The sequence below is a fragment of the Colobus angolensis genome, unplaced genomic scaffold (genome assembly GCF_000951035.1).
Source record: "Colobus angolensis palliatus isolate OR3802 unplaced genomic scaffold, Cang.pa_1.0 Scaffold263, whole genome shotgun sequence".
NCBI classification, from domain to species: Eukaryota; Metazoa; Chordata; class Mammalia; order Primates; family Cercopithecidae; genus Colobus; species Colobus angolensis.
The window spans coordinates 836,452-849,058 of NW_012115855.1; the positions used below are offsets into that span (position 1 = coordinate 836,452).

The 12,607-nt window shown below is 48.1% G+C and overlaps 1 protein-coding gene across 1 annotated transcript in view; it reads left to right on the plus strand.

The window, feature by feature from the left end:
* The window catches only part of ZC3H12D (zinc finger CCCH-type containing 12D), a 36,260-nt gene that overhangs the window by 4,827 nt on the left and 18,826 nt on the right, over nucleotides 1-12,607 (plus strand). The window contains exon 2 of the mRNA XM_011947383.1: nucleotides 6,467-6,841. Within this exon, the coding sequence (XP_011802773.1) occupies nucleotides 6,537-6,841 (305 nt within the window). The 5' untranslated portion in view covers nucleotides 6,467-6,536. The remainder of the gene's footprint in view (nucleotides 1-6,466; nucleotides 6,842-12,607) is intronic.

Consider the following 12,607-nt stretch of genomic DNA (forward strand, 5'->3'; position numbering starts at 1 on the left):
TCAAGTGATTCGCTCACCTTGGCCTCCCAAAGGGCTGGGATTACAGTGATGAGCCACTGTGCCCAGGCTCCAACTCTTATTTTAGGTTCAAGGATACGTGTGCAGGTTTGTTACATGGGTAAATTACATGTGGTGGGAGTTGGGTGTATAGATTATTTTGTTACTCAGGTAATGAGTTTAGTACCTGATAGGTGGTTTTTCAATCCTCGCCCTCCTCCAACCCTCCGACCTTAAGTAGGTTCTGGTATCTTTTTTTTTTTGAAACAGAGATTCAAGCTTATTGCCCAGGCTGGAGCACAATGGTATGATCTCAGCTCACCGCAAGCCCCACCTTCCTGGTTCAAGCAATTCTCCTGCCTCAGCCTCCCGAGCAGCTGGGGTTTCAGGCATGCGCCACCACACCCGGCTCATTTTGTATTTTTAGTAGAGACAGGGTTTCTCCATGTTGGTCAGGCTGGTCTGCTTCAGCTTCCCAAAGTTCTGGGATTACAGGAATAAGCCACTGGGCCCGGTCAGTTCTGGTATCTATTGTTCTCTTCTTTGTGTCCCCGTGTACTCCGTGTTTCACTACCACTTATAGGTGAGAACATGTGCTATTTGGTTTTCTGTTTCTGCATTAATTCATCTAGGATAATGGCCTCCAGCTCCATCCATATTGCTGCAAAGGACATGATTTTGTTTTTTATGTCTGCATGGTGTTCCGTGATGTGTTGTACCACATTTGAAAGCACATTTTTCTAATTGAATGTACGTGCTTATCTTCATGGTTTACGGCTCATTGTTAACGTTTTTTGTCTGTTTTATTGAGCTGATTATGAATGAGTTGACACTGGATTGTCTTATTTTGTTTTCATAGAGCTGTGGTGCAGCAGAGTGCTGGTGCTGAGTTGGTGAGTAGCAAATGTTTGTTACACAAAGGAGTGAATGAGCTAGGGTGGTGCTGTGAGTGTGAAGGGGAGGGTGGTTATGGAAAATGTCCAGGAAGTAGAATTATTGGCCAATGGGATGTAGAGGTGAGGAAAAGAGAGGAGTGGAAGGGCACTTCGAGATTTCTTCTTTGGGCCTCTGGGAGATGCCATTCAATAAGATTGGGAGCCCAAGGAAAAAAATATTTGAGGAGACAAGATAACTTTAGCTTTGGACATTTAGTTTTAAAAATCTATTAGGGCATTGTGGCACACACCTGTGGTCCTGGATACTTAGTAAGCTAAGGTGGGAGGATCACTTGAGCCCAGGAGTTCAAGTCCAGCTTGGGCAACACAGTAAGACCTTATCTCTAAAAATTAAAAAAAAATCCATTAAACTCCTCAGATATACTAGGCATCATGCTGGTGCTGGTGATTCTGAGGCAATAGGTCAGGATACCTGAGTAATTCAGCGTCTTGAGAAACAGAAGAATGACAATTCACTGTGTTATAAGACAGGTGTGAGCAAAGCGCTGTGGTAGATGAGATGGCCAAGCTGCTCATTCTGTCTGTAGGCGCAGGGATGATAGCTCTGAATAACATCTGAGCTGAATCTTGATGTCTTCCAAGACAAAAAGAGCCTTCCAGGTAGAGAGGATAACATATGCAGAAACACAGTGCTGAGAACATCCTGTTTTTTTGTTTGTTTTTTAAGTTTAGTTTTATTTTTTAAGAGATAGGATCTTGCTCTGTCACCTAGGCTGGGGTGCAGTGGCCTGATCACAGCTCGCTGCAGCCTTGACCTCCTGGGGTCAAGTAATCCTCCTGTCTCAGCCTCCTGAGTGACTGGGATTTCAGGCACACACCAACATGCCCAGATAATTTTTAACATTTTTTTTTTTTAGAGATGGGGGTCTCACTATGTTGTCCAGGCTATTTTTGAACTCCTGGCCTCAGACAATCTTCCCACCTCGGCTTCCCAAAGTGCTGGGATTACAGGCACGAGCCACTGTGCTTGGTGTGAGAACATTCTGGAATGCCTCGGGAGCAGGGAAATGTTCAGCATGGCTCTAGAGAAGGGGTCAGGTGTGCCAGGGGTGGGCAGTGAGGTGGACGATATCAGGGCTGCTTTGTGACAAGCTCATCAGCCTGCCTAGGAACTTGGTGTATTTCTTGTAGCCAATGAGGAGATTTCCGAGCAGGTGGCGAACATGATCAGACTCGTTTTAGAAATACAGTGCTGGTTACAGGTCAGATGGAGGCTGTTACAGTTGTCGGGTGTGGGGTGAAGACGGCAGGACTGAGGTGTGGGTAGGGCAGAGGACAGTAGGAGATAGATTTGAGAGGGCCAGACTGAGGGAGTAAAGACACTGGATGTTCTGTACTGGGGCCCTGGGTGAAGGAGGGCATGTCTATAGGTCACCTACATGGAGTCAGCTATGTGGGAATACCTGTTGGAACAGCTCTAGATTTAAGAATAAACTTTTAAATTTCAGAACCCCTTTATACTCTTAAAAATTGTTGAGTCTTTGTTTATGTGGGTTCTATCTATCGCTGAATACGTACTTTATTAGAAATGAAAACAAAGAACTTTAAAAAATTCATTTATTTCTACATAAATAATAAACCAATTACACTGACATAAATGACATATCTTCATGAAAAGTAACTTTATTTTCCAAAACAAAAAAAAGTTAGTAAGAAGCCTGGCACTGATTCACATTTCTGCAAATCTCTTTAATGTCTGGGTTAACAGAAGACAGCTGGATTCTCATACTTGTTTCTGCATTCAAGCTGTTGCAGTGTCACACAACATGTAGTCTCTAGAATATTCTGTTGTACACATAGGAGAGGATAAGAGTAAAGCACAGAAATTACACCTTAGATTATTATAAAAATAGTGTTTTTTGTTTGTTTGTTTTTTTGAGATGGAGTCTCACTCTGTTGTCCAGGCTGGAGTGCAGTGGCGCGATCTCAGCTTACCACAACCTCCGCTTCCCAGGTTCAAGCAATTCTCCTGCCTCAGCCTCCCGAGTAGCTGAGACTACAGGTGTACACCACCATGCCCAGCTAATTTTTGCATTTTTAGTAGAGAGGGGGTTTCACTATATTGGCCAGGCTGGTCTCAAACTCCTGACCTCGTGATCTGCCCGCCTTGGCCTCCCAAAGTGTTGGGATTACAGGCATGAGCCCTGTGCCCGGCCTAAAAATAGTTTTTACTTTGAAGATGCCCTGAAAAAATCTTGGAGTCCCCCAAGCTTCCCTAGACCACACCTTGGGAACCACTGAAGTAGTCACTTAGCAAATGTCTGTTGTGTGACAGCATTCTGAGTTCCCATAACATTTAAATAGCATGCACAGCGTTTGTCTCACAGACTTATAACAGTGCCCGGTGCTCAGTGGGAGGTGTGAGCAAATCATGCAGCTGTGGGGCCCATCAGAATTATAGGGGCTGGTGGAGAGTCTGGGTGGCACCCCAACACTGAAGGAGAGGGGACATAGCTGGACCGATTTAGGGAAAGAATGAGGCCAAGTTATACAGCCTAAGGGAACAGGTAGTTTCAAGAAAGGGCAGTCCACAATTTTTTAATTTAAAATAGCAGGTCAAGGAGTGGTTCCCAGTTTCAAAAACGGCAGAGAGGTGGCATAAGGCAAAGACTGTGAAGATGTTGCTGGAGTTGGCAGTTAGAAGGGGCTGGTGCCCCTGGGGTCAGTTTCATTATTTCATGTGGTACCTGCCATCAGTGGGCTGAGGTGGAGTGGGAGGTGAGCAGGTGGCCGCTGCGGCAGAGGCCTCTCTGTCCAGGGGACTGGCTGCGAAATGCCCTTCACTTGCCAGACCCTGCCATTGTTAGATCTGCTCTGGCTCCTGAACTCCTGGGACAGGCCTGCAGAGAATGCCAGGCCAAAGTGGGAACCTGGCTGAGAGATGTGATTGACTCAAAGAAGTCAAATAGGAGAAGAGGGACTGAAGGTCAGGAGCCTGTGATACTGAGATGAGGGTGGTGTAGAAAGGTGGACGTGCCAGAATGTTTACTGAGCCTGATTTGTAACAGCGAAAAATGGAAAACAGACTTTCCTCCTACGACACATGGTTAAACACTGAAGAACATATTCACTCATTCATTCATTCATTCATTCACTCACCAGTCAACATGTATACATTGAATTCAACCGTGTGAGTCACTGTCCTAAGTGCTGGGGATACAGTGAGCAGCAGAACAGGTAAACTGGCATGGAAAAATTTGTGAACTGCATTTCTATTCTATTCTATTCTATTCTATTCTATTCTATTCTATTCTATTCTATTCTATTCTATTCTATTCTATTCGGTTCTGTTCTGTTCCATTCTGTTCCGTTCCATTCCATTCCATTCCATTCTGTTTTTATTTTTTAGACAGGGTCTCGCTCTGTCACCTGGGCTGAAATGCAGTGGTATGATCTCGGCTCACTGCAGCCTCAAACTCCTGGGCTCAAGAGATTTTACCGTCTCAGCCTCCTGAGTAGCTGGCACTACAGGCTAACGCCACCATGCTCAGCTAATTTTTTAATTTTTTTGTAGAGTCAGGGTTTTGTCATGTTGCAGTGACTGGTCTCAAATTCCTAGGCTAAAGCGATCCACCTGCCTCGGCCCCTCAGAGTATTGGGATTACAGACATGAACCACCGCGCCCGGTCAAAAATGCATTTTTTTTTTTGTTTGTTTGTTTGGAGAGATGGAGTCTCACTCTGTCACCCAGGTTGGAGTGCAGTAGCACAATCTCGGCTCACTGCAGCCTTCGCCTCCCAGGTTCCAGCGATTCTCCTGCCTCAGCCTCCCAAGTAGCGGAGATTACAGGCATGTGCCACATGCCTGGCCAATTTTTGTATTTTTAGTAGAGATGGGGTTTCGCCATGCTGGCCAGGCTGGTCTCGAACTCCCGACCTTGGGACCCACCTGCCTTGGCCTTCCAAAGTGCTGGAATTACAGGCGTGAGCCACTGTGCCCAGCCCCCAAAATGCATTTTTAATAATAAAAGTAAGTTGCTGAGCAATAAGTGTAATATGACACCATTTGTGTGAAACTAAAACGAAACAACTCTAAAACAATATTTGTGTTTATCTATTAGACATGCAAGTGAACTTACGGAGAAAGCACTAGAGGGATGTAGAAAAACAGTAGGGGAAGCAAGTGGGTTGGGGTCGCGCAGGAGAGACATCATGTATTTTATTCATCGTTGCTTGGAGTTTTCGCTTGTAGTAAATATGTTTTCCTGATTATTTCTGTATTAAAAAATTTATTTTTTTGAATGTATTGGTCTTTGCGGGTAGAAAAGAGGAGGGACCCAGGCTGTCTAGAGTGTTCCTATTGGTTTAGTCGTCTTCCTTTAGAAACCATCTATCAGGCTGCAACCCCCTTCCCAGGTCACCCCCCACCCCTTGGTGTAGGCCAGGACATAGTGCCTGGCTGGGACGGATGAAATTTGGGGTAGGCCCTTTTTTTTTTTTTTTTTGAGATGGAGTTTCACTCTTGTTGCCCAGGCTGGAGTGCAATGGTGTGATATTGGCTCACTGCAACCTCTGCCTCCCAGGTTCAAGCGATTCTCCTGCCTCAGCCTCCAGAGTAGCTGGGATTACAGGCATGCGCCACCATGCCCGGCTAATTTTTGTATTTTTAGTACAGATGAGATTTCACCATGTTGGCCAGGCTGGTCTCTATCTCCTGACTTCTTGATCTGCCTGCCTTAGCCTCCCAAAGTGCTGGAATGGTAGGCGTGAGCCACTGCGCCCGGCCGGGGCAGGCCCTTCTATTGCAGAGATTCAGTGTGGTCTGAGTTAATCATTAGGGAAAGCTGTGCAGGGCACCAAGCAGAATTTGGGTGGGAGCACTGCCTTTCTGGGAGTAGAATTCACCAGGGGGCACTTGGCCTTGGGTAAGCCAGGGGCCTCTGTTAGTCTGCTTGGCCCCAGAGCAGAGCACCATAGACTGGGGGCTTAAGGGAAATTCATCGTCTCATAGTTCTGGGGCCTGGAAGTTCAAGGTCAAGGTGCCTGCAGGGTTACTTTCTCCCTTCTCCATGAGTCTTCATATGGTGGTCCCTCTGTGTGTTCTGTGTTCAAATTTCTGCTTCTTATAAGGACACCAGTCATATTGGATGAGGGATCTCCTTTTAGAGGTCCTAGCTCTAAATACAGTCACACTCTGAGGCACTGGGGTGAGGAATTCACCATGGGAATTTTGGGAGGTCACTATTCAGCCCCCTACAGAGCCTGAGAAACAAGAAATCTGTGTTTGGCCTGTCCTGAGTGCTGGGTGCATGCTCAGCCCCTGCAGCCCTGGTGTGTGGTCAGGGTTCCCTGCCAGGCAGTGTGGGGTGAAGGCCTCAGAGAGCGCACTGTGAAAGCAGCGTGATAGCTTCTGCAGCTCCGCAGCCACACTGAGCAACTGAAAGTCCCCAAGGGGTCTGGGCTCCACCTGATTTCCTGACAGCTAGGCCGGGAGGGAGCCAGCGCAGGCATGCCTTGCCCTTGCCCCAGTCTGCCCAGGAAACACCTGATGGATGCGTTTTTTTTTCTCTTTAGCTCACGCCTGCAGGACTCTGAGAGGAGGACGCCTGGGGCAGGACCTGTGCCCGTTGCCGCTGGGCACAGCATGGAGCACCCCAGCAAGATGGAGTTCTTCCAGAAGCTGGGCTACGACCGGGAGGACGTGCTCCGGGTGCTGGGCAAGCTGGGCGAGGGCGCCCTGGTCAACGACGTGCTGCAGGAGCTTATCCGCACGGGCAGCCGCCCGGGGGCCCTGGAGCACCCGGCTGCACCCAGGCTAGTGCCTCGGGGCTCCTGTGGGGCCCTGGACTCTGCCCAGCGTGGCCCGGGGACAGCCCTGGAAGAGGACTTCGGATCCCTGGCCAGTTCTCTGCGACCCATAGTGATTGATGGCAGCAATGTGGCAATGAGGTAGCTTCCCTTCATCCTGTAGCTGGGGCTGGGGAGGCTCCTGTTCACAGGAGCCCTGAGAACTGTCCCTCTTCTCTGTGATTTGGTCCAAAGAGCTCTGGGGCCAATGGATCAGGCTTTGAATCCCTGTGCCATCTCTTAGTAGCTGTGTGGCATTAAGCAAGTCACTTAACCCCTCTGAGTCTCGTTTTCTCCATCTGTACAGTTGGGATAAAATCTCTGTAGAGGGTTTTTATGCACAAAATGCCTAGGATAGTGCCTGACACAGAACAAGTGTTCAACAAGTGTAGCTGTTATTATCATAACCCAGAGGAAGAGCCTTCTTTTGGGGAAGGTGTGGTAATGAGGGAGGCACCCTGGGTCAAGTGTTGGCAGATGTGGCTTCTTGTTGGGAGTTTGTTCCTAACTGGCTGCGAGACTCTGGGAAAGCTGCAGGACTCATTTCCTCGTCTGTGAAAAAGGCCCACAAATATCTCTTCTACTCTCTCAAGATTATGAGCAACAGAGGGGCTGGTGTGCTTTGAAGTGTGCTGGAAGCCCTCTGCTGGGGTTGCTGGGGAGGCGGTGTTGCGGTTCCCCAGTTAAGTTTGAGAGATTTGTTTGTGGCCCCCTCAGCTGCAGATGCGGCTGTGTGAACATTTGTGTGTTGGCATCTTTGTGGGTTTCAGAAATGCCAGCCTCATGCCCGAATTGTTATCTGCCTGTCTTGGCTAAGCTCCTCTGTGATGGAATCTCTGCAGCCTCCCCCAATACCCTGCTGGGCGAAGTGGGGCATTGCTCAAACAAGTGGATTATTCTACCACTTGGCTTTGTTACAGCCGTGCAAAGGGCAGAGCCATAGGAAATGGTTTACTCACAGCTGTAAATATATGTGCTTCCCTTTTCAAAAGCTGAGTTACTCCCACCATAGGTGGGAATCCATAAAAGCAATTCTCCACAGTGCCGAATGTGTCAACAGGGCCTCCAAAAGTTTCTCCTGGGGATTTGGGCTCACTTTGGGTTTGGTGTTGCAGGACCTAGGTTTGCAATGGTTCAACCCAGATAGTCCTGCCCTTTTTGAGGTGTGTACTGAGGGTTTTTTTTTTCAACTTTTGACCAGCTAAGTCTCCTTGGCATTGATGACATCAGCAGGCAATGGAGCCCTCTCTTTCTCCTGGGACTTATGGGCTGGCCCAGGGGTTCTCTGTCACATTCTCACCCACGTCATGTATAGGCACCAGATAGGTAAATCTATGAAATCCTGCTCAATTTAAGATCGCTGGGAAGCTAAAAGGATTTTTAAGAATCCAGTAGGCTCTGAGGGTCCTAGAAAGTCTAGAAGGGGTTGTGAGAGGGGCCTGGCCTCTATATGATCTGAGCAAGGAACCTCTCTCTCTGGGCATCCATAGAAAGAAGGCTTTGAATGCTTAAATCAAAGACCTTCTCAGCCCTAAGGCTGTATGAGTTCTGTGATTCCAAATCAAAAGAGCAGAGTGGCTATAGGGTAAAAAGACTATTTCGGGGCAACAAGAAACATGCCTGGTCTCCAGAGAATCTCTTTGGGGACCAGGCATGTTTTAGAAATTGTTATAACAGGACAGTGGTGGAGGGTTTTGTTTTTATGGGAGTCTCTGTTGCTGCTTGGAGTCAAACTTAAGCCACATCCTCTGTTTGCACATGACCGTAATGTGTCCTGGGTACACCCATTGATCCCCCACCTCTGCCCCTCACCTCCCATGATTGCAATCAGATTAATTTTCTCATGCTCAGTCTGTGTGGGTTGCACATCGAAACCCTTACTCAGACTTCCTACGAAGAATGTGTCAGAGCATAAATGTTTTCACACACTGGCTACCTCCAAAGCCCCTAAGTTCCAGAGCACATGTACGTATGCTCTGTGTGTGTGATATATGGACACACACACACACAATGTGTCTACACACACACATATCCCCTCCCTCTGCCCTTGGATCCCAGTAGTTAGGGAAAAGAGACAAATGGCACAACCGCCACCTGATCACGGGACTTAATTTGTTCCTTTTAAAGGCAAGTTCTGGGGAGAGTGGGGTGTGAGGTTCCACCCTATCCTCTGCCCCTTCTACAGTGACATCTGTTGTGTCCTCCAATGGGATTTTCAGCAGGACACACGTCCCCTGGGTCTGCCATATCCTTAGTCATGAAAGGTTCAAGCGGGTGCTGACCCTTCACAGGCAATGGGTGATTGAAACCCAAAGTGGTGTCTCATTGTTATCTGTTGACCTCAAAATTCAATTAACCTCAGAAACATGGTTTCTGAAAATTCCCTCTCACTGAGGTTTTGTAGTATTGCAGACATTGCCATTTTCCGTTTTTGAAGGCAATACTGCTTCATGCATTGTCTGGCCTTGCAGTGGTGGGGAGGGGCTTAAAGACCAAATGAGACACCTGTTCTTCCCTCCTTGAGCGGATGAGAAATGTGGCTCCTATTGGTGGGAATGTTCTTCAGTGTGCCTGTTCCTGGCTGTGGCTCTGTCCCCTGGAAATGTCCTTCTGGAAATTCTAGAGGAGAGTCTTTTTATTTTTTCCAGTTTCTAGAGACTGCATTCATCAGCTCACGGCCCCTTCTATCTTCAAAGCCAGCAATGGCCTGAAACGATGATATACACAACCGTGATGTCTATGTACATATATGTGTTTCCCTGGGGGAAAGATTTATAGCTTTCAATAGATACCTAAAAGGCCTGTCATCCCCAAAATATGACAACCCACTGACATAGAATGAGAAATTACAGATAATACTATGCTTTATGACCAGGGATTTACTTTTCCTCTGCCTTTCGGGAGGCACTAGGCCATGTGTCCCCTGTTAGCACAGAGAATATTAGAGCAGGCCATCAGTCTGTGTTCTGATCCTGTCAGTTACACAGGAAGGGACTTGACAGGCTTGACAGTGGTCAACACTGGCTTGAATTAGACCCTGACCCCCACCCATGCTTCCTAACCATGACACAATAGGTAGAAGTTTCTGTGGGCTTCTTTCCCCAGTGCTTCAGAATGTTTAGCCCAAGGCCATTGGTCGTGCCTGGCTGAACCCAGAAGGCCTGGCTGCTGCTCTCTGGAGGCTGACAGAGTGGGCCACTGGCCCAGTGCCTTTTACAGAAATGGGCTCTTCTAAGCAGGACTACTGGCATCATTCATCATTTTGTTTAAGAGGTGGGTCAACGTAATGAGAACTACAAGTGATGATGTGGTGAGAGTGGAAGACGGGGGCCTGGTAAACAGACCTATGGCTGCCCTCAGTTTTGCTGGACCTCTTGCTGCACCCCATAAAGGAAACCAGGGAGGTCATGGGACCGCTAGGCCAGGGCTGCCCAACACAACTCCCCGCAGTGAGGGCAAGGCCCACCCCTGCCCTGTCCCCCCAGAGCCACTTGCCACGTGTGGTCATCGAGCACTTAGAATGTGGCCAATGCAACCAAGGAACTGGCTTCTACATTTTAGTTTTTAAATTAATTTTAATTTAAATGTGAATAGCCAGGTGTGGCAAGTGGCTACAGATTGGACTGTACAGCTCTCCCTTTTCAGCCATCCAGCTGTGTGACCTCAGGTAAGTCACCTGGCTTGAGCCCTATGTACACAATTAGGAGGTTGGACTAAACCTTAAAAGGCCTTTTCATCTCTAACAGTCGTGAGGATTCAAGGTGGCTATTTTACATATGCTTGAAATAAATAAATACATTTATTTTATTTTATTTTTTTCTTCAGACAGAGTCTTGCTCTTTTGCCAGGCTGGAGTGCAGTGGTCCAATCTCGGCTCTCTGCAACCTCTACTTCCTGGGTTCAATCGATTCTTCTGCGTCAGTCTTCTGAGTAGCTGGGATTACAGGTGCCTGCCACCACACTCGGCTAATTTTTGTAGTTTTTTGTTTGTTTGTTTTGAGACAGAGTCTCGCTCTGTCGTCTCGCTCTGTTGCCCAGGCTGGTGTGAAGTGGCAAGATCTTGGCTCACTGCAACCTCTACCTCCTGGGTTCAAGCAATTCTCCTGCCTCAGCCTCCCGAGTAGCTGGGACTACAGGCATGTGCCACCATACTTGGCTAATTTTTTGTATTTTTAGTAGAGACTGGGTTTCACCATGTTGGCCAGGCTGGTCTCGAACACCTGACCTCGTGATCTGCCTGCCTCAGCCTCCCAAAGTGCTGGGATTACAGGTGTAAGCCACTGCACCTGGTCAAATTTTTGTATTTTTTAGTAGAGACGGGGTTTCACCATGTTGGCCAGGTTGGTCTCGAACTCCTGACCTCAAGTGACCCACCCACCTCAGCCTCCAAAGTGCTGGGATTATAGGTGTGAGCCACCGTGCCTGGTCAATACATTTTTCTCATAAAGGAATTTCTCTTCTTTAGAGGTTCAGAGAGTGTAAGTAACTCGCCTGAGGTCACAGAGCAAGAAGAGCCAGCTCTGGATTCAGTGCTCTCTCCAATGCCTCGTGTTCCCCTGAGACATTACCATTCCTTCTGCTCTCCCCCTGGCCTAGGAAAGGGCCACAGGGTAGGAGACCCTGATCCACCCTGATCCATAGGCTCTTGTCCTGCAGCCAGAGCCTGGCAGAGCACAGGCGGGCTCTGGCTGCAGTTGACAAGCCCTGGACTTGTCAGCTGCAGACAGGAGGTATGAGGCCCCACTCCCTCCACAGGGGCCCTCTGCAGGGCAGGTGCCCAGGATGCCCTCAGAGTGCCACATGTGCCTCAAATAGTAGCTCTCATGGACTAGCAGCCCAAAGACTGATTTCTGAGTGCAGTCTCCATACCTTCAAGGTAGGGCTGTGTGTGTGTTTCTGTGAGAAAGAGAGGGACATCAGCTTGTATTATTCAGCTGAATATCTGAGTCCATAGATAACTCGCCTTAAGAATAATGTCCAGCAACTTTTTAAAAAGAAGGTATCTTTCATTGAAAGCATGTTCACAACGGCATCATGGCGTGTGGGAAGAGCATGAATTCTCGCGAGCCAACAGTTGCAGCATTTTCTTGCCTAGGGCAGGCAGACTCACAAGTGCCCAGCCTGTTTTACATTCTGTAGGCAAATCTAGAAAAGGCGGGATTTGAAGTACAAGCTTAGGGGGAAACCACCTGATAATTTCACATCCTCTTACTGCCCCAAAGTAGGGTTTCATGTAAATGTGTCCTCATTTTGGAGTGCACAGGGCTTTTTGCTTTGGCTGTTGTTTACATTTTTATACTCTCAGGACACTCTGCAGGCTCTGGTTTGTGCTGGAGTAAGGGATCTCCAAGGAAGAGACAGATCAGGCTTGAAATCATACCTCTCAGTTTTCATCATGACCCTCTCAGTGGGTTCCCAGCAGGCAAGAAAGATAATGGTGGGGTTTATGACAGGGCTGGGGGTCAGACCTGAATCTGTTCTGCCCGACGTTAGCCTTGGGCTCCTTCCTGTCTGCACCCATTTCTTGTAAGATGAAAGCTCCCAGAGCAGCCCCTGCTCACCCTCTCTTTCCCCTGTCTTGAGCTGGGGAGAGATCTCCTGGTGATCTCCTGGTGAGGTCAGGGTGTTTACCCCCAATAAGAAACAGAGTTGGCAACAGCAGCTTCCCTTCACATCTCAGACCCCTGAGGAATCATTCCTCCTCTCTTTCCTCCCGCCCACAGCCACAACCTTCCTCCAAATGTGACTGCTTTGGGAGCCGCTAGCCTTTGCAGGAATTTCTTGGCAATAGTCAAAGATGCAGTGGTGTACAATTGGATTATCTAGTTACTGAAATTGGCTGGCACTCTGATTGCAGTTACCCCACGC